At 41.4% G+C, this 21,704-nt stretch overlaps 1 protein-coding gene across 2 annotated transcripts in view; it reads left to right on the forward strand.

Moving 5' to 3' along the window:
* Nucleotides 1-21,704, forward strand: part of INO80D (INO80 complex subunit D) — a 99,361-nt gene that overhangs the window by 65,546 nt on the left and 12,111 nt on the right. For both annotated transcript variants that reach the window (XM_011949886.1, XM_011949885.1), the window contains 4 exons: nt 7,259-7,368; nt 9,463-9,596; nt 17,754-17,971; nt 20,124-20,281. In XM_011949886.1, coding sequence (XP_011805276.1) covers nt 7,259-7,368; nt 9,463-9,596; nt 17,754-17,971; nt 20,124-20,281 — 620 coding nt within the window. The remainder of the gene's footprint in view (nt 1-7,258; nt 7,369-9,462; nt 9,597-17,753; nt 17,972-20,123; nt 20,282-21,704) is intronic.

Genomic DNA, 21,704 nt, shown 5'->3' on the forward strand with positions numbered 1-21,704 from the left:
CGTGTTAGCCAGGATGGTCTCGATCTCCTGACCTTGCGATCCGCCCGTCTCGGCCTCCCAAAGTGCTGGGATTACAGGCTTGAGCCACCACGCCCGGCCTTCTTAGTTTATATCTATAAAATGTTTCAAAAATCCAAAGTTATATTTTCTAAACTGATTACAGAGTTCTGTTATACATATATAAACATAAAATATCTTCTATATAAATAAATATATGTAGTATCTGTTGTGTATATATAAATACATATTTATATAACAGAATTTTGTTTTTTATATATATTTTAATTATGGGTTTTTTTGGGGTTTTTTTCCAATTTTTTTGAGATGGAGCCTTGCCATGTCACCTAGGCTGGAGTGCAGTGGCACAATCTTGGCTTGCGGCAACCTCCACCTCCCTGGTTCAAGCGATTCTCCTGCCTCAGCCTCCCAAGTAGCTGGGATTATAGGTGCCTGCCATCATGCCAAGCCAATGTTGTATTTTTAGTAGAGATGGGGGTTTCATCATGTTGGCCAGGCTGGTCTTGAACTCCTGACCTCAAGCGATCTGCCTACCTTGGCCTCCCAAAGTGCTGGGATCACAGGCATGAGCCACTGCCCCTCCTGGTTATTACTTTTAACTGAAATACACATTTAAAGCACTAAATTGAATTTTAAAATTTCAAAACATGGCTGGGTGCAGTGGCTCACACCTGTAATCTCAGCACTTTGGTAGGCTGAGGTGGGTAGATCACTCGAGGTCAGGAATTTGAGATTAGTCTGGACAACGTGGTGAGACCCCATCTCTACTAAAAAATACAAAAATTAGCCAGGTGTTGTGGCGTGCGCCTATAGTCCCAGCTACTAGGGATGGTGAGGTGGAAGGATGGCTTTAGCCCGGGAGGAGGAGGTTGCAGCGAGCAGAGATCATGCCACTGTGCTCCAGCCTGGGCTATAGAGTGGGACTGCTTTCCAAAAAAAAAAAAATTCAAAATTATTATCTTACTTTAAGGAAGTGAAGTTCAATTCTGATTCTTTTTGTTGTTGTTCAGACAAGGTCTCCGTCTGTCGTCCAGGCTGGAATGCAGTGGCATGATCACGGGTCACTACAGCGTCAACTTCCTGATAGAAGGCCAGCTTTATTGAGTTTATTATTTATTTTTTTTTTTTTTTTTTTTTTTTTTTTGAGACAGAGTCTCACTGTTGCCCAGGCTGGAGTGCAGTGGTGCGATCTCCGCCCACTGCAAGCTCCGCCTCCTGGGTTCATGCCATTCTCCTGCCTCAGCCTCCCAAGTAACTGGCACTACAGGCGTCCACCACTACCCCCAGCTGATTTTTTGTGTTTTTAGTAGAAACAGAGTTTCACCGTGTTAGCCAGGATGGTCTCAATCTCCTGACCTTGTGATCCGCCCTCCTTGGCCTCCCAAAGTGCTGGGATTACAGGTGTGAGCCATTGCACCCGGCTATTTTTTATTATTTCACACATTTTTAAATTTTTTTTTTCTTTTAAGGCTAGTCAAGTGAAGCAGTGGGAGTGGAGAAGGAAGAAAGAAATCTGTAACTGGTTGTGATAAATTACTTGTAAACACCACTGCACATGGACCAGCCTATTTCACACTTTTTAGTTATCACATTTTCTTTTTTTTTTTTTGAGACGGAGTTTCATTCTTATTGTCTAGGCTGTGGTGCAATGGTGCGATCTCAGCTGCTTCTGCCTCCCAGGTTCAAGCGATTCTTCTGCCTCAGCCTCCTGAGTAGCTGGGATTACAGGCGCTCACCACCACGCCCAGCTAATTTTTGTGTTTTTGGTGGAAACGGAGTTTCACCATGTTGTCCAGGCTGGTCTGGAATTCCTGACCTCAGGTGATCCACCTGCCTTGGTCTCCCGAAGTGCCGGGATTACAGGCGTGAGCTACCGTGCTTGGCCAGTTATTATATTTTCATATGACAACTTTTAGTATATATATAGAGAGAAAAAATTTAGGAATTTATGTACCAAAATATTCTAGATGGTGAGATTATTGATAAAACGAAAAAATTCTTAGTTTGTACGGTCTCATTTTTATGTAACGATCATAAGGCAGTTGAGGAAATAAAAAGGTTTTAAAATGAAGTGCTGGCCAGACGCTATGGCTCATGCCTATAATCCCAGCACTTTGGGAGGGCGAGGTGGGTAGGTCACAAGGTCGGGAATTTGAGACCAGCCTGGCCAACATAGTGAAACCTTGTCTCCACTAAAAGCACAAAAATTAGCTGGGCATGGTGGTGGGCGCCTGTAGTCCCAGCTACTCAGGAGGCTGAGGCAGGAGAATCGCTTGAACCCAGGAGGCATAGGTGCAGTGAGCCGAGATTGAGACACCGCATTCCAGCCTAGGCAACAGAGCAAGACTCCGTCTCAAACAACAAAAAAAAGATAAATAAATAAAACAAACTGTTAAAATATAACCTTTGTTTTGTAGCTGTTGGTCATATTACTTATATGCCTTTTTTTGATATTTTTAGTGTTGTGTATTTTGCTTTTCATTTGTTGTAATAAAGTGACCTAATTTTCAGTTGCATATCTCACATGGATGCACTGTGCCCTTAAGAGTTTTCTAGAAGTGGAACAGGTTAGAGTTGTTTGAAGTATCTAATATATCATATGTAATGGCTACAGCCTACTCTTCCCTTACACCCAAATCATCTTGCCTGGCTCCTAGACCTCTCAGTCCTCTGGATCTAATATGTGTTCTAGAACATCCTTCAGGTCTCAGCTTACTCAGAGACTTATCTTCTTAGAGATACATTCCCTGATTCCCTGGACTATGTTAGGTTCCCTCTACTATGTATGCCTACTGTGCTCTGTATTCTGTTTAATTGTAGAATTTTATACCTATATTAATGTCTGTCTCTCATGCTAGACAGTAATTTCCATGAGAGCAGGAACAAGTTTGTTCCTAAATCTCCAGTATTGATGAATGAGTGAATATAATTGAATAAATGAAGATCTGTTCTCTATGTGTTGAAGGAATCTCCTCAGTTTGACACAGGTTATAAAATAATGATATCTAACATTTATATGATATAATGTTTTCAGGTGTATACTTTTAGTAGAATTGTCCAGCATGAACCAATTTGTATGTAAATATGTACGCTGAGTCTAATATATTATTATCTTGTCAGAGATGTAAAAGACTATACAATGAGTTTGGAAAAATTTGGCATTTGTACGGAAAACTGTATATATCTACGATTCTTAACTGGTTATTTTCAGAACATCTTCCAAAGTGATGTCAGCGATATTTAAAAAACATTAATGATAACTGCCACAACAAACAAACACCAAGATGGACCCTGTTACAGTTTTCAGATTGATTTGATGATATTCGGTTGTGTCACTCATGATTAGTGAAAAGTTTATGGGCCAATGTATGGCTGATAATCATGTAACAATGTATCATAATCATTCTTTGGTGATTGGCAGCTTTTTTTTTTTTTAAGATGAGTCTTACTCTGTTGCCCAGGCTGGAGTGCAGTGGCACAATCTTGGCTCACCACAACCTCCGCCTCCTGGGTTCAAGCGATTCTTCTCCCTCAGCCTCCCGAGTAGCTGGGACTACAGGCACACGCCACTATGCCTGGCTAATTTTTTGTATTTTTAGTAGAGATGGGGTTTCACTATGTTGGCTAGGCTGGTCATGAACTCCTGACCTGATCTGCCCTCCACAGGCCTCCCAAAGTGGTAGGTTTACAGGCATGAGCCACTGTGCCTGGCCGGCAGCTTTTTATATTACATTATATTCTAGGGTCACGAAAGTCAACTTTTAGTTGCATGCTGCCCTCTATTTGATATTTTTGGTATCAAAGTCTCAGTTTCAAAAAAAAGATATATAAAAGGTTGGCATTACATATTTTAGAAATTAAAAGTTTAATGGCTGCCTTCTAATGTGGACCGTTTATTAATTTTTCAGTTTTTTGAGATGGAGTTTCACTCTTGTTGCCCAGGCTGGAGTGCAATGGCGCTGTCTCCGTTCCCTGCAAGCTCCGCCTCCCGGGTTCAAGCGATTCTCCTGCCTCAGCTTCCCGAGTAGCTGGGATTACAGACACCCTTCACCACCTCTGGCTAATTGTTCTGTAGTTTTAGTAGAGACAGGGTTTCACCATATTGGCCAAGCTGGTCTCGAACTCCTGACCTAAGGTAATCTGCCTCCCTTGGCCTCCCAAGGTGCTGAGATTACAGACATGAGCCACTGCGCCCGGCCCGGATCCCTTAAAATACAGTTTGTTGGCCAGGCATGGTGGCTGGGCGTGGTGGCATGCACCTGTAGTCCCAGCTACTCAGGAGGCTGCTGTGGGAGAATTGCTTGAACCTGGGAGGCAGAACTTGCAGTGAGCTGAGATTGCACCATTGCATTCCAACCTGGGTGACAGAGGGAGACTCCTTCTCAATAAAATAAGACATAGTTTGTATGCAAGCTAAATAATGTTAGTCTTTCCTATCAAATACCTTTGTCGTATTTATTGATGAGTAAGTGGAATAAGCCATTGAAATAGCTTCAAGTATGTGAACCCAAATTAAGTATCTTGCAGCCCACAATCGTACAGTGACTAATGTTGTTTGTATGAAAACATCATTTATGGGGGATGCAATAGAGCACGTCAAGGGGAATCCTGTAGTAGATTTTTTAAATGTGAAAAACATGAAAAAGTTTTGGTAATTCCCTTTGTTTTCTTGGGCTTATTTGGATAATAAAATATATCTAACATTACATCAAGCATTTTTACATTTTTTTTTTTTTCTGAGACGGAGTTCCACTCTGTCACCCAGGCTGGAGTGCAGTGCTGCGATCTCGGCTCACTGCAACCTCCGCCTCCCGGGTTCAAGTGATTCTTCTGCCTCAGCCTTCCGAGTAGCTGGGATTACAGGTGCCCGCCACCACGCCCGGCTAAATTTTTTGTATTTTTAGTAGATACGGGGTTTCACTATGTTGGCCAGGCTGGTCTCGAACTCCTGACCTCGTGATCCACCCGCCTCAGCCTCCCAAAGTACTGGGACTTACTGATGTGAGCCACCGTGTCTGGCCATTTTTACCTTTATTTGTCCATGGGGTTATTGAAACATAAGGCAATTTTAAAAAATGAAGCCAATAGTTATTTTGCAAGTTTAGAATAAAGAAAATGAGGGAATGTATTGTACACTAGTCTTTGAAGATAGCTGAGCAGTTTATTATAGTGTTTAATGAAAATTATCCCTTTAGGCAGGGTGTGGTGGCTCATGCCTGTAATCCCAGCATTTTGGGAGGCTGAGGCAGGTGGATCACCCGAGGTCAGGAGTTAAAGACCAGCCCGGCCAACTTAGTGAAACCCCATCTCTACTAAAAATACAAAAAATTAACCAGGCGTGGTGGCAGGCACCTGTAATCCCAGCTACTCGGGAGGCTGAGTCAGGGTAATCACCTGAACCCTGGAGGCGGGGGTTGCAGTCAGCCAAGATCACACCATTGCACTCCAGCCTGGGCAACAGAACAAAACTCTGTCTCAAAATAAAAAAAGAGAAGTATCCCTTTAATATAGAGACCCTTCTGTTTAAATCTAGACCAAGAGAATTTGAGCTTAGCTGCCAGAATAGTAAAGGTTTATTTATTTGAAATTACATATTCTTTTTATAGGGTTAAATTTAATGTAAACTTTTTAAAGAAATGATGGATAAACTATTAGGAATAAACTGTTTAGTTCTATGATCCACTTCCCTACTCTTATAATCCTGACAAATCTTGCAGAAATCTTAGTTAAGGCAGGTTTTAAGGCAGCACCATGGACATATAAACAGTGTTTATATGAAATTAATAACTATGGTAGAAGTATTATTTATATTTTGTGTGAATTCATATGTAATTTAGATTCTGTGTGGCCTTAACCTAATTAGTGTAAATCATTCCTTTGAAACCCTGAGAAAGATACTAGAAACAAACAGCTCAAAAGATTTTTTGTTTGTGATATCTGACTTGAACTCAGTACGTTAAGTAGATTTTTTTCTTCATACTCAGACTTGTAAAAGCTTAATGGTTTGTAATGCTTTATAGAGTCATGTAGATAGGATAGGTTTTGTACTTTTAAGAATTGTCTTTTTTCTTTTCTTTTTTTAATAGAGATGGGGGTCTCCCTGTGTTGCCCAGACTGGTCTCAAACTCCTGGGCTCAAGTGATCCTTTTTGATTTTGGGAGCCCTCCTCTGTCTCCCAAAGTGTTGGTATTACAGGTGTGAATCACTGCACCTGGCCCACTTCTAAGAATTTAAATGTTACTTATTTGTGTTTTTATGTTTGTGTAAAGAAACTGGAAGGATCTGCAAACTAATAAAATGAATACATACTATAGAGGGAGTGGGGGCTGGCAAATTAGGGGGCAAGGGCGAGAAGTCGATTCTTCACTGCCTAGTGTTCTTTCATTTTTTTTTATGGATCCATGTGAATACATTGCTTATTCATAAGATTTTAAATAAGTTAAAATATTTGAACATTAAGTGTACAAAGTGGAGATAAAATTTAATGAAACATGGATTGCACATATAATAGAAAGTTTAAAAAAATGGATCTAAAGTGAGTTCACCTTGGAGGATAAAAGCCACTCAGCCATTTCTGCATCTCAGTATCCTCTTCCCCATGTATGAGATGAAGAGTTTTTTGCAGATTTATGGGTTTAGCAGCATGAGGCAATCAATTCCTAATAGTGGTGATAATCATAGTCATGACTAACAACCATCACTGACTGTTTACTATGTAATACTATATACTGTATATAAGTGGTTTAGATGTGCTTAATCTTTTTATGCTCCCAACAACCCTGCCAGCTCAAGGTACCTTATTGTCTCTACTTCACAGATGAGAAAATTGAGGCTTAAATGAGGCCTAGCAATATGCCCGTAGTCACACAGTTAGTAAGAGGGAGAGCTGAGATTTAGAACCAGGTCTTTCTGATTCTTCTCTCATGTTCTTCATCACTTTTCTCTACTGCCTCTTTGTGAAGAAAAGGGAAATAAAACATCACTTAAAAAAAAAAACAGACATACTTGAAACATATTGTGATGTAATTATTTACTTTGAATGTCAGAAGATTAGGGAAATAACACAATTGGTAATTGTAATACCGTGTTTCTTTAACTCACATTTGCATTTTATTTAGTGACTGTAGATGTTATAGATATTATAATGAGAGTGTTACAGAGCTGTGACATCATGTTGAAAAATTACCCTGGATTCTTAAAGCATTTTTTTAAAATTAATTTTGTGTTTTTCTTTCCTTAGCATAAGCCGGTCCAAGTTGAGGGAGGTGGAACCAGCAGCATGCAGTGGTACCGTGAAGGGTGAACAGTGCACTAACAAAGCCCTTCCATTCACCAGACATTGTTTCCAACGTATCCTTTCACCTAAATGGAATGTGCATTGAAAAAGTGCAGCCTAATTTGGGGCTATATATTTCATTTTTAAATCAAGTGAATTACTTTTGAAACCATAACTATTTAATGTTTAAAATAATTTTATGTAACTTATAATTTTCATGACATCCTCTGAATAATTTTTCCTGTTTTATTCAAAAATCACAAAAAATAAGCAAAATTGATAGCAAATAGCAGGTTCCTCCAGTGTCTGTCACTTAATTATATTTTGTTAATAGAATTCTGATCCCTCAGGTGGTTCTTGGTAGCTTGTAAGAAGGAGCTATAACGCTCATTGATGGACAAAATCAAATCACATTATTAAAATCTGTTTTTAGTCTTCTAAGACAGTTACACAGTTTTACACTTTTATAGTACTTTTTCCTATAAGATTAGTTTACTCTTTTTAATGAGTACAGTGCTGATTTGAAATGAATGAAAGGTAACAAACATCACTGACTAGGAAAGATCTCTTTTAAAGTATAATTGAGGAAAACCTATGTTAAGAAGCTTTAGGTTGGTGATGAAATCTTATTGCTGTGACTTTTATTGAATATTTAAAATTAGGTAGCATTTAAAAATAGCAGCAATTACTTATCTTTACCATCTATTTAATTTTTGACCTCTTTTCTGTTCTTGGAACAGCTTTTCCAGCAGCACTTTCTATGTAATAAAGGCTTTATAGTTATACCTAAAAAACATAAAGGAAAAACACAAAGGTACTTAATAGATATAAGGTAAGTCTTAAGGAAATGTAGTAGCTAAAAGCAGGGAGAGCTTAAAAATATTGATGATGTAAAGCTCAGGTTTGTTTGTTTAGAGGCAGGGTCTCACTCTGTCACCGAGGCTGGAGTGTATGACACAATCACAGTTCACTGTAGTCTTGACCTCCCTGGGCTCAGGTGATCACAGCCTCCTGAGTACCTGGGACTACAGGCATGCACCACCATGCCCGACTAATTTTCATACTCTTTTGTTGCCCAGGCTGATCTTGAACTCCTGAGGCTCAATAAATCCGCCCACCTTGGCCTCCCACAGTGCTGAGAGTATAGGTGTGAGCCACTATGCCTGGCCAATAGTAAAGTTTTGATTTAAAAGTAATTTTTCATAAGTTGTGAGTCTGAGTTTGGTGCTGGAAATGTGAAGCAAAATATTCCAATTTGGAAAGATGAGTTTTAATAATTATGTCTTTAAATTTTTATTCTTTGTAAGTATCATAGGCAGAAAATTTTCCTTTTAAGAGCTGTTTAAAAAAAGAAAGCCATTGGCTGGGCACACGGTGGCTTATGCCTTTAATCTCAATTTTGTATTTTACATAATACTCTTAGTGAATATGTGTAGACTTCATATGGTTGTGGGTAAGAGAATACTGCATTCAGATAGAAAAGATGATATATGGCTAAGCTGATCCAGGATCCTTGGGCTACCTGCTAGGCAGCTTGTGGTGAACAATCATAATCTCTAAAAAATACCTTGTCTGGGCTGGGCATGGTGGCTCACACCTGTAATCCCAGCACTCTGGGAGGCTGAGGCGGGTGGATCACTTGAGGTCAGGAGTTGGAGACCAGCCTGACCAACATGGTGAAACCCTGTCTCTACTAAAAATACGATAAATTGTCCAGATATGGTGACACATACCTGTAATCCCAGCTACTCGGGAGGCTGAGACAGGAGAATTGCTTGCTTGAACCCAGGAGGCGGAGGTGGCAGTGAGCCGAGATCGTGCCATTGCACTCCAGCCTGGGTAACAGAGCGAGACTTCATCTCAAAACAAAAAGCAAAAACTTTGAGTGGAACTTTAAGTGGAGTTCACCTGTTAAGAAGGAAATGGCCCTGCTTTTCCAAATAACACAATTTGGTTCAGAATGGTTGTTAAGGAGACTGGTACCAGGATCCCATTAGCTTTTCCCATATCAGTAGTGGAGCTAGTGCTGATACGGGTAATATTTATATTTATTATGGATAGTAAAGTTTGTACTTATTAAACGTAAGTAAGGGAACAAGCAAATTTTATATAGAAATTGAAAAATTAGAGTTTCAGTGTGTTTTATTCCTAACTTAAAAAAAAACCAGATATCCTCTTGAACCACTCTCAGCAGCTCTTCTCAAGTTGCACAGCCAAGTTTGCAGATGGACAGCAGTGCTCTGTGCCAGTTTTTGACATTACACATCAGACACCTCTGTGTGAAGAACATGCCAAAAAAATGGTAAGTTCTGCAACAGAGGCTTTCAAACTTTTCGTAGCTATCCACTGTAGGAAATATTTTGTGACTTAGCACAACTATGTATGTATATAAATCACTGAAACAAGTTTTGAGACAGGATTTTTATTCCCTTAAGATACATTTTATTCCCTTAAAATATATTTCTTATACATAGCAGAATTTCTAAATACTCTTTGTTCCTATGTCTCTAAGTTTTTGCTTTCTTATATACAATTCTACAAATGTTGTGAATAGTTCATAAAATTTCAAAGGCCCAGCCTTTCTAGAAATCTGTTGAATGTAATTAATTGCTTTAGTTAATGCTAGTATCATAAATCCTAATTAATTCAGAATAATTTGGAGGAGAGACGGATTTGAATTCGAGGAATATGTAAATTATATAATCATTTAAAGAAAGTTCCTTTTTATTGTTTTCATCCATCAAGCAGTTACTGCAAGATACTTTCAGTATTAGGTATCTTATGTATCTTATATACATATCCTAGGTATCTTAATGTACTAGAACGTGAGATGCTTCCTGCCCTCTCTAAGCATGTTACAATTTTCAGGGATTCTCAGGGTGAGGGAATGGGTATTAGACCAGGACTTAATAGTTGGAACCTGTGATCCTGGCTTTGCTGCCAGCTTGGTGTGTAACTAGGGACTAAGGATTCAGCCTTTTTGGACCTCAGTCTCAATGTGTGTGACTCACTGGTGTATTAGTCTGTTTTCACACCTCTGATAAAGACATACCTGAGACTGGACAATTTACAAAAGAAAGGTGTAATTGGACTAACAGTTCTCCATGGCTGGGGAGGCCTCAAAATCACGGTGGAAGGCAAGGAGGAGTAAGTCACATCTTACATGGATGGCGGCAGGCAAAAAGAGAGCTTGTGCAGGGCAACTCCCATTTGTAAAGTCATCAGATCTCATGAGACCCATTACTATTAAAGAACAACACAGGAAAGACCTGCCCCATAATTCAGTCGTCTCCCACCAGGTCCCTCCTACAACACGTGGGAATTATGGGAGCTACAAGATGAGATTTGGGTTAGGACACAGAGCCAAACCATATCATTCCGCCCTGGCACCTCCCAAATCCCATATCACATTTCAATACGAATCATGCCTTCCCAACAGTCCTCCAAAGTCTCAACTCATTTCAGCATTAATTCAAAAGTCCACAGTCCAAAGTCTCATCTGAGACAAGGCAAGTCTCTTCTGCCTATGAGCCTGTAAAATCAAAAGCAAGTTAGTTACTTCCTAGATACAATGGGGGTATAGCCATTGGGTAGATACAGCTGTTCCAAATGGGAGAAACTGGCCAAAGCAAAGGGGCTACAGGCTCCATGCAAGTCTAAAAATCCAGTGGAGAGTCATATCATAAAGCTCCAAAATGATCTCCTTTGACTTCGTGTCTCACATCTAGGTCAAGCTGATGCAAAATGTAGGTTCCCATAGTCTTGGGCAGCTCCGCCCCTGTGACTTTGCAGGATATAGCCCCCTTCCTGACTGTTTTCACGGGCTGGCATTGAGTATCCGCAGCTTTTCCAGGTGCACAGTGCAAGCTGTCAGTAGATCTACCATTCTGGGGTCGGGAGGATGGTGGCCCTCTTCTCACAGCTCCACTAGGTGGTGTCCCAGGAGGGACTCTGTGTCGGGGCTCCCACCCCACATTTTCCTTCTGCACTACCCTAGTAGAGGTTCCCCTGGAGGGCCTCACCCCTACAGCAAACTTCTGCCTGGGCATCCAGGCATTTGTATACATCTTTTTTTTTTTTTTTTTGGGGAGACAGAGTCTCACTCTGTCACCCGGGCTGAAGTGCAGTGGTTTGATCTTGGCTCACAGCAACCTCTGCTTTCGAGGTTTAAGCAGTTCTCATTCCTCAGCCTCCCAAGTAGCTGGGCTTACAGGCATGTGCCACCATACTTGGCTAATTTGTGTGTAGTTTTAGCAGAGACAGGGTTTAACCATATTGGCCAGGGTGGTCTGGAACACCTGACCTCAGGTGATCCGCTCGCCTCAGCCTCCTAAAGTTCTGAGATTACAAGCATGAGCCACCATGCCCAGCCTGTTTCTATACATCTTCTGTAATCTAGGTGGAAGTTCCCAAACCTCAGTTCTTGACTTCTGTGTACTTGCAGGCTCAACACTATGTGGAAGCTGCTAAGACTTGGGGCTTCCACCCTCTGAAGCAACAGCGCGAGGTCTGCTTTGCTCCCTTTTAGCCATGGCTGGAGCGATTGGAACGCAGGGTACCAAGTCCCTAGGCTGCACAGAGCAAGGGAGCCCTAGGTTTGGCCCATGAAACCATCTTTTCCTCCTAGGCCTCCAGGCCTGTGATGGGAGGGACTGCCATGAAGACCTCTGACATGCCCTGGAGACATTTTTTCCATTGTCTTGGGGATTAACGTTCAGCTCCTGGCCGGATCTCAGCTCACTGCAAGCTCTGCCTGCCGGGTTTACACCATTCTCCTGCCTCAGCCTCCCAAGTAGCTGGGACTACAGGCGCCCGCCACCTCACCCGGCTAGTTTTTTATATTTTTTAGTAGAGACGGGGTTTCACCATGTTAGCCAGGATGGTCTCGATCTCCTGACCTCGTGATCCACCCGTCTCGGCCTCCCAAAGTGCTGGGATTACAGGCTTGAGCCACCGCGCCCAGCCAGCTCCTTGTTAATTATGCAAATTTCTGCAGCTGGATTGAAGTTCTCCTCAGAAAATGGGATTTTCTTTTCTATTGCATTGACAGGCTGCAAATTTTCCAAACTTTTATGCTCTGTTTCCCTTTTAAAACTGAATACTTTTAACAGCACCCAAGTCACCTCTTGAATGTTTTGCTGCTTAGAAATTTCTTCCGCCAGATACCCTAAGTCATCTCTCTCAAGTTCAAAGTTCCATAAATCTTTAGGGCAGGGGCAAAATGTTGCCAGTCTCTTTGCTAAAACATAACAAGAGTCACCTTTGCTCCAGTTCTCAACAAGTTCCTCATCGCCATCTGAGACCACCTCAGCCTGGATTTCATTGTCCATATCATTATCAGCATTTTTGTCAATGCCATTCAACAAGTCTCCAGTGAGTTCCAAACTTTCCCATGTTTTTCTGTCTTCTTTTGAGCCCTCCAAACTGTTTCAATCTCTGCCTGTTACCCAGCTCCAAAGTTGGTTCCACATTTTTGGGTATCTTTTCAGGATCACCCCACTCTACTGGTACCAATTTGCTCTATTATTCTGTTTTCATGCTGCTGATAAAGACATACCTGAGACTGGGCGATTTAAAAAAAAAAGGAGGGGAGTTTAATTGGACTAACAGTTCCACATGTCTGGGGAGGCCTCCCAATCACAGCAGAAGGCAAGGAGGAGCAAGTCACATCTTACGTGGATGGTGGCAGGCAAAAAGAGAGCTTGTGCAGGGCAACTCCCATTTTTAAAGCCATCAGATCTGTGAGACCCATTCACTGTTACAGGAACAACACGGGAAAGACACGCCCCCATAATTCAATCATCTCCCACTGTCTCGCTCCAACAACACATGGGAATTATGGGAGCTACAAGATGAGATTTGGGTGGGGACACAGAGCCAAACCTGACCAACTGGCTCTTTCACCAAGAACTTCTTTAGTTTTTAGGTTTCTTTTACAGACCATATGTTTTGAAAAATTTGTATAGTAAACTACATATTATGATTACGTATTACATATGTTGAATAATTATTTTCCCACTATAATATAAAAACATTTAAAATATAGGCTTTTGTGTGTGTGTGTGAGATGGAGTTTTACTCTGTCACCCAGGCTGTAGTGCAGTGGTGCAATCTCGGCTCACTGCAACCTCCGCCCCCTGGGTTCAAGTGATTCTTGCACCTCAACCTCCTGAGTAGCTGGGATTACAGGTGCATGCCACTGTGCTGGCTAATTTTTGTTTTTTTAGTAGAGAAAGGGTTTCTCCGTGTTGGCCAGGATGGTTTTGAACTCCTGACCTCAGGTGATCCTCCCGACTTGGCCTCCCAAAGTGCTAGGATTACAGGCATGAGCCACCATGCCCAGCGAATATAGGCTTTTTTTTTTTTTTTTAGCTTATTCAGGCTTTGTCATAGCTAAGGAATAATTTCTATATGCTTTTTGAACCACTTTTGTGCACCTTCATTGATGATTTCACAGACCCATGGTAATGGGGGCCCTGTAGCTTTCAAATCACGAAATAAAAGATCCCAGCTGCGTATTTTCTTTTTTATTTATTTTTTTTTGAGACCGCATATTTTCATTTTAAAGTTCTGTCATTCCAGCATACTTCTAAGAGTAGGAAGATACTGTTAAGTAGAAAAACTGTACTTCAGTGTCTGCTTTAGGAACTTATTATGAGTGAATTTTTGGTTCCTATAACAATTTTTTTTTTTTTTTTTGAGATGGAGTCTCGCTCAGGCTGGAGTGCAGTGGCGCCATCTCGGCTCACTGCAAGCTCTGCCTCCTGGGTTCACGCCATTCTCCTGCCGCAGCCTCCCAAGTAGCTGGGACTACAGGCGCCCACCACCACACCTGGCTAAGTTTTGTATTTTTAATAGAGATGGGGTTTCACCGTGTTAGCCAGGATGGTCTCGATCTCCTGACCTCATAATTCATCCGCCTCGGCCTCCCAAAGTGCTGGGATTACAGGCATGCGCCACTGTGCCCGGCCTCCTATAAAAATTATTATGTGAACGCTTTTAGAGAAATTGAACGTGGTTTTATTCTTTTCAGCTAAACTTTCCTACTTAGGCAAATTCAATGAGGCAAACCTAAGACTGAATTAGTATAATGTAAATTAGTCATAAAATAATATATATTTTATATAATAATATGACAATCACAATTATACTAATAAAAATTTTTAAAAGTATTTACAATACAAATATTTGAAAATGGTTTTCTCTCTGAAGACAGTTAAAGAATCTGGCAGTAGTTAGAGCTATTTTTGTTTTAGGTTAAAAATTACATAAGAGACTATAACAAGTACTTGTACCCCATCAGTAGTCCTGTGAGAGACTGACACTGGGAGATGAAAACTATGTGCAAATCTCTTGGCTCTGCCTTTTTTTTTTTTTCTTTTTTTCTTTTATTGAGACAGAGTGTCTCTTTGTCACCCACCCAGGTTTGAGTGCAATGGTGCAGTCTTGGCTCACTGCAACCTCTGTCTCCCAGGTTCAAGCAAGTCTTCCGCAGTAACCTCCCGAGTAGCTGGGACTACAGGCATGTGCCACTATGCCCAGTTAATTTTTGTATTTTTTCGTAGACACGGGATTTCACCATGCTGGCCAGGTTGGTCTTGAACTCCTGACCTCAAATAATCTGCCCACCTTGGCCTCCCAAAGTGCTGGGATTACAAGCCTGAACCACTGTGCCCAGCCTCTATTTTCATATTATATTCTGAATCCAAACACATTTTATCAAATTCACTGCTACGATTCTAGTCGAAGCTATCGTTATCTTTGCCTGGGTTATTGTAATAGTCTCCTAATTGATCTCCCTTCTTACCATATGCCCCTGTCACAGGGGGTATGTTGTTTACATAGCAGCCAGAGTAGGCTGGATGTGTATATGTTCTACTTTCTTTGAATTGAATTCACTTTTTAGTGTACACTCTTAGGAGTTTTGTAGATTCATACAGTTGTATAACCACCACCTAAATCAAGATAACAGAACAGCTCCCCAGATTCTCTTATACTACCCTCTTTGTGGTCATCCCTTTGCTCCATCCCTACTGATCTATTTTCTGCCCCTATAATTTTACATTTTCCAGAATGTCATAGAAAGGGAATTCTGTGGTAATTAGCCTTTAGAACAGGCCCTTTGGACTATACGTCTGATCATATTAGCTCCATAATCAAAACCTGTTAATGGCTTCCCATCACATCCTCCTGCCACTGCCTCCCAAAGTGTTGGAATTAAAGGCATGAGTCACCACACCTGGCCTTTTCCCAAGTTTTGGCATGGTTCACTCCTTTCATTCAGGTTTATCATGTGTCGCCTCATCAAAGAAGTCTTCCACCTGCCTATTACCCTGTCAATTTTTATCCTCATACTCTACCTCATTTTTCTTCCTAACATTTGCCTGCCTACCAGTTATTCATTAGTTTGTTTATTTTCTGTATTCTCCTACTAGAATGTAACCTTCACAAGGACAGGAGCATTTTTTTGTTCACTGCTGTATCCCTAGCACTTAGAGATGCTCAGTAAGTAATTGTTGAATACATTAATGGTTAGGCACACCGATGTAAGGGGTTAAGATTCAGAACTAGAATATGACAGCCATTGGTAAGAGACTCCAGCTGCAGGAAGTCCCAGCTGTCAGGCAGAACATGGGATTCCACCTTTGTAAGATCCTATGACAGATGGTGAGTGCCTTGCCTTGACATAGAGGTAGAATGAGACAAAAGTTGGGAGTGAATAATATTTCACTGTGCACTGAAGCTAGCTAAAAGAACAGCTGGCATTAGGAAAGCCTCAGGGAGTGGGGACTCTAGCTCTCTGGAGGTGAGCAAGGCAGGTATCAGTCACGGGCTGTTCTGTGTGAAGTATCTGGCACAGTACAAAGAGTGCCACAAGGCCACTCCACACAAGCTTAGGAGAATCAGGCAGGAACCTAAAACCTGACCCAGGTGATCACTGGGAGTCTTACAGATAGGACTTATTTTCTCTTGGGTGAGAGCTCAGTAGAACTTCCTCCTGAGATCAGCACTGGTGCTGGAGGGAAAGCCTGGCATGGATGCAGAGCACCATGTTCGGGTACTGGTCCTTGTGCATTCACCATTTGTTGAGTTAAATAGTGGACATAATACAAGTAGACCTCAAGTGTTGAGACAGAAAGAACTACAGAGTCTGAAAAGTAGCTTTTTTTTTTTGAGACTGACTTTCACTCTTGTTGCCCAGGCTGGAGTGCAATGGCTTAATCTATCTCGGCTCACTGCAACCTCTGCCTCCCAGGTTCAAGCGATTCTCCTGCCTCAGCCTCCCAAGTAGCTAGGATTACATGCACATGTCACCAGGCTCGGCTAATTTTTGTGTTTTTATTAGAGACGGAGTTTCGCCATATTGGCCAGGCTGGTGTCAAACTCCTGACCTCAGGTGATCTGCCCGCCTCGGCCTCCCAAAGTGCTGGGATTACAGGCATCAGCCACTGCGTCTGGCCAGAAGTGGCTACTTTTTCTTGGTTTTAAATTTGTGTATTTGTGACTTAATCTGTAATTGTTTACATTCAATCATTTGAGTAGGATTAAACCTGTTTTAGATTTCCTGAATTTATACTTCAATTTTATTCTTTCTTTTCCATTTTTTGATGCTAGTGATAGTTACTAGTCTTAAACTGCTGTGGTCTACAATCTTTATTTAGCTATAAGAGTTATTAGGGAATTAATTAAAGGTGACATCAATTGCAAACCCCACTGTTCTGTGTGCCACTAAGAAAGAAAAAAATGTTGCCAGTGATGCGGTATTTTCTTATCACTTAGAATTTTTGTTTTAGACTTATTAAAGAGCTTTTAAAAGACTTATCTAGACACAGATTTTTATCTTATATACTGTTCCTGGTTTTGGCTGTGCTGCTTGACATGTGAAAGGGAGTATTTTCTGCGTACTTCAGCAATAGAACAACTTCATCTACTTTGTGGTTATTTTCCTTTTTTACTTGGTTGTTTCCTTACAGGGAAAAAAAAAAAAGAATTGTGGTCAGTACTTCAGTAATGAATATGTGCTCCACTAATATTAATTTTATGCCCTGCTGCTCTTTGTGCCTTTCTACATTCACAAAAAATTTTCCTCCACACGTAGTACCAACAGTGTACATACCTTAATTCAGAAACGACGCCAGGACAAAGAACTGGAACCGTGTGTGTGTGTGTGTGTGTGTGTGTGTGTGTGTGGACAGTGTCAGCTATTATGACCATCAGCAGGCTGACTGCAATGGTAAAATGCCAACAATTTAAAATGCTTCCTAATTGCAGAGATATTAAAATGTAGATCTTGGAATTGATGAAGTTTGGTGTCTTCATTATTGTTACACATAGTTTTGGGCATACAGTATGTTTTAGGCATTAATATAGAATATTAAGGGATGTAAGTATTTTTTAGGTAGCTGTCAAGTTTCTCCCAGATAATCTCAGTTTAAAAACGTATTTATTCATTCCAAAGGATAATTTCTTGAGAGGCGATAACTCCCGTAAAGTTCAGCACCAGCAGCAGAGGAAACCCAGGAAAAAAACCAAGCCTCCTGCACTAACCAAAAAACACAAGAAGAAGAGAAGGCGTGGACCTCGTCGACCCCAAAAACCCATTCCCCCTGCAGTCCCCCAAGGGAACCTCAGCATGCCCGCCAGCGTCTCACTGCCAGTGGAGGCCTCTCAGATCCGGTCAGTGGTGTCACTGGCACCTAATTTTTCTTTACGTCTTCTGATTCTTCTCAGAACATCTAGCTTCATGTGGTTATTGTAAAGTTGTCACTAGGCTACAGAAGCCATTTAATATATCAACCTAGATTTTTAAAACAGTTTTTGGTATAAATTTTAGATTTTACCTGTATCTGGCTGTATTTGATCTAAAATTAAGCTTTTGCTTACAATAAAGAGAACAGATGCTGAAGTTGAGTTTAATTGTATACTGTCAACTTAAAAAACATTTTTTTTTTTCTTGAGACCAAGTCTTGCTCTGTCGCCTAGGCTAAGTGCAGTGGCGCGATCTCGGCTCACTGCAACCTCTGGGTTCAAGCAATTCTCCTGCCTCAACCACCCTACTCTAGGATTACAGTTATGTGGCATCATGCCCAGCTGATTTTTGTATTTTTAGTAGAGACAGGGTTTCACCATGTTGGCCAGGCTAGTCTCAGACTCTTGACCTCAAGTGATCCACCCACCTCGGCCTCCCAAAACGCTGGGAATACAGGCATGAGCCACCGCACCTGGCCTCTGACTTTAAAAAATTTTAGCAGAAATTCCATATATGTTCCAACAGAAGTATTCCATCAAAAATATGAGGCATTATTTATTTTGGCAGGGTTAAACATTTTGACCAGGAGAATGAAGCTTTTGTTTTAGCTAAGCATTTCAATTTTACCTGTTGTTAATTTCATTTCTAAAATTATTATTTCAACCAGATTTGAAATTCTTCTAAAAAGCATTAAGACACACTTGATACACCAAATTGTGATTCACTGTACAAATTTGAAGTAAAAGTATTACCTAGTAGTTGTTGTTGCCTCTTTATACATGGGTGAAGGTTGCAGAAATACATGACTGCATCTGGTGAGGCCTGTATTTTTGCAGTGATTCTACTTTCAGATTTCCTTCTTTTAAAAAGTAGGGGAGGAGACACTGTAAGTTAGAATTTCTCATGTTTCTGTTGAGTATAAAAAACCTAGGGCCAGGTGTGGTGACTCACGCCTGTAATCCCAGCACTTTGGGAGGCAGAGGCAGGTGGATCATGAGGTCAGGAGTTCGAGACCAGCCTGGCCAAGATGGTGAAACCCCATCTCTACTAAAAATACAAAAATTAGCCAGGCGTGGTAGTGGGCACCCGTAATCCCAGCTACTCGGGAGGCTGAGGCAGAAGAATCGCTGGAACATGGGAGGTGGAGTTGCAGTGAGCTGAGATCGTGCCATTGCACTCTAGCCTGGGCGACAGCAAGACTCTGCCTCAAAAAAAAAAAAAAAAAAAAAAAAAGGCCAGGCATGGTGGCTCATATCTGTAATCCCAACACTTTGGGAGGCCGAGGTGGGTGGATCACCTGAGATCAGGAATTCGAGACTAGCCTGGCCAACATGGTGAAACCTCGTCTCTACTAAAAAAAAAAAAAAAAAAAATTAGCTTGGCGTAGTAGTGGGCGCTTGTAATCCCAACTACTTGGAAGGCTGAGACAGAAAAATCTCTCAAACCCAGGAGGCGGAGGTTGCAGTGAGCCGAGATCACGCCATTGCACTCCAACCTGGGCAGCAAGAGCGAAACTCTATCTAAAAAAAAACCTAGAAGACATTAGGATTGGCTTTAGCTCAAGTGGTTACTTCCTTATTTTCCATCTGTCTAATCCCTGTGCTTGGGTTCAAGACCTGCCAGGGCTTTCTGACCTTTAAAAAAAAACCTAAAAGACATTAGCTTGTTTTTTTATTTTTTTTTATTTTTATTTTTTTTTTGAGACAGAGTCCCGCCCTTTTGCCCAGGCTGGAGTGCAGTAGCATGATCTCAGCTCACTGCAACCTCCGCCTCCTAGGTTCAAGCGATTCTCATGCCTTAGCCTCCTGAGTAGCAGGGATTACAGGTGTGCACCACCATGCCCAGTTAATTTTTGTATTCTTAGTAGAGATAAGGTTTTGCCATGTTGACCAGGCTGGTCTCAAACTCATGGCCTCAAGTGATCCTCTCACCTTGGCCTCCAAAGTGCTAAGATTATAGGCATGAGCCATTGTGCCCTGCCTGACATTAGCTTCTTTTCATGTTGAATGAACTTGGCTTGGTGGTATTGATGTGAAGATAAAGAGGGAGTTATGGGACCAACAGTGTCCTGTTTCCCAGGAGCCCATCCACGCCAGAGTTGAGTGCTGATGAGTTGCCGGACGACATTGCCAATGAGATCACTGACATTCCACATGACTTGGAATTGAACCAGGAGGACTTTTCAGACGTCCTGCCACGGCTACCTGATGACTTACAAGATTTTGATTTTTTTGAAGGTATAGTCAATATTTTGACTCAAGGAAACTGGTTTTAAAAATGAGTTTATAAGAAAAGAAATAGTGTTTGACAATGTGTTTGTCATACTCCTCCTCACATGTAATGTCTTTCACTGTAGATAGGAAATATAATACCACTGCAGCTGTTTTACCCCTTTCAGAAGATAAGGAATGTGCAGTTTGTTTAACCATCTCATAATTTGGTGACTAGGTTTATAACTTGTTTCTTTTATTTTGGGAGACAGAGTCTCACTCTGTTGCCCAGGCTGGAGTGCAGTGGCAAGATCTTGGCTCACCGCAGCTTCTGCCTCCTGGGGTCAAGCGAATCTTCTGCCTCAGCCTCCCGAGTAGCTGGGATTACAGGCATGTGCCACCATGCCTGGCTAATTTTTGTACTTGTAGTAGAGGTGGGGTTTCGCCATGTTGGCCAGACTGGTCTTGAACTCCCGGCCTCAAGTGATCCACCTGCCTTGGCCTCCCAAAGTGCTGGGATTACAGACATGGGCCACCACACCTGGCCCAACTTTGTGAATACTTTTACTTTATTTTTGAACAAAGACATCTTGAACATGAAGTTTGTTTGTTTGTTTGTTTGTTTTTGAGACAGAGTCTTGCTCTGTCACTCAGGCTGGAATGTAGTGGCGCCATCTCAGCTCATTGCAACCTCTGCTTCCCATGTTCCAGCGATTCTCCTGCCTCAGCCTCCCGAGTAGCTGGGATTACAGGTATCTGCCACCACGCCCAGCTAATTTTTGTATTTTTAGTAGAGACAGGGTTTCACTATGTTGGTCAGGCTGGTCTCGAACTCTTGACCTCAGGTGATCCACCTGCCTTGGCCTCCCAAAGTGCTGGGATTACAGGCATGAGCCACTGTGCCCAGCCGAACATGAGTTTTGAAGTCTTTTAGAACTTGCCCTAGTTTTATACCCCACCATGTACTTCAACTGAAGTGCACTTTTCCAAAACGAAGTTTGCTTAATCTGCCAATTCCCCCATGCTTTCAGGGGAAATCTTTTATACTCTTAGAATGTTTCTTTCACCATAAAAATCGAATATTTCCATGGTGATTAATCAAGTTCCTAACAATAGATTTTTTGAATATTAGAAATGAAATCAAAGTAGGTCCATGGGCTTCCATTTTATGAAAATTAGTAAGAAATGGGAAAAGAATGAAGGGGAAGGATTAGAGAGTAAAGCAAAAGCATTTTGAAAGATAACCCATGAAATGAACTGAGTGCTTAGTGTTGTGCTAAAATAGATGTATGAATTTCTGTGTTTTAACCTTCCACAGCTGCCCTCCAGCTGGGAGAGTCAGGAATAGAACAGGCAAGGTGGACCTGTTCTACACAGCCTTTTGTCTCAAATCCAAGTTGATATTATATGTTTTCTATGTTAATGGCAATAATATAATCTTAGGTAAAAA

The sequence above is a fragment of the Colobus angolensis genome, unplaced genomic scaffold (genome assembly GCF_000951035.1).
Source record: "Colobus angolensis palliatus isolate OR3802 unplaced genomic scaffold, Cang.pa_1.0 Scaffold30, whole genome shotgun sequence".
NCBI classification, from domain to species: Eukaryota; Metazoa; Chordata; class Mammalia; order Primates; family Cercopithecidae; genus Colobus; species Colobus angolensis.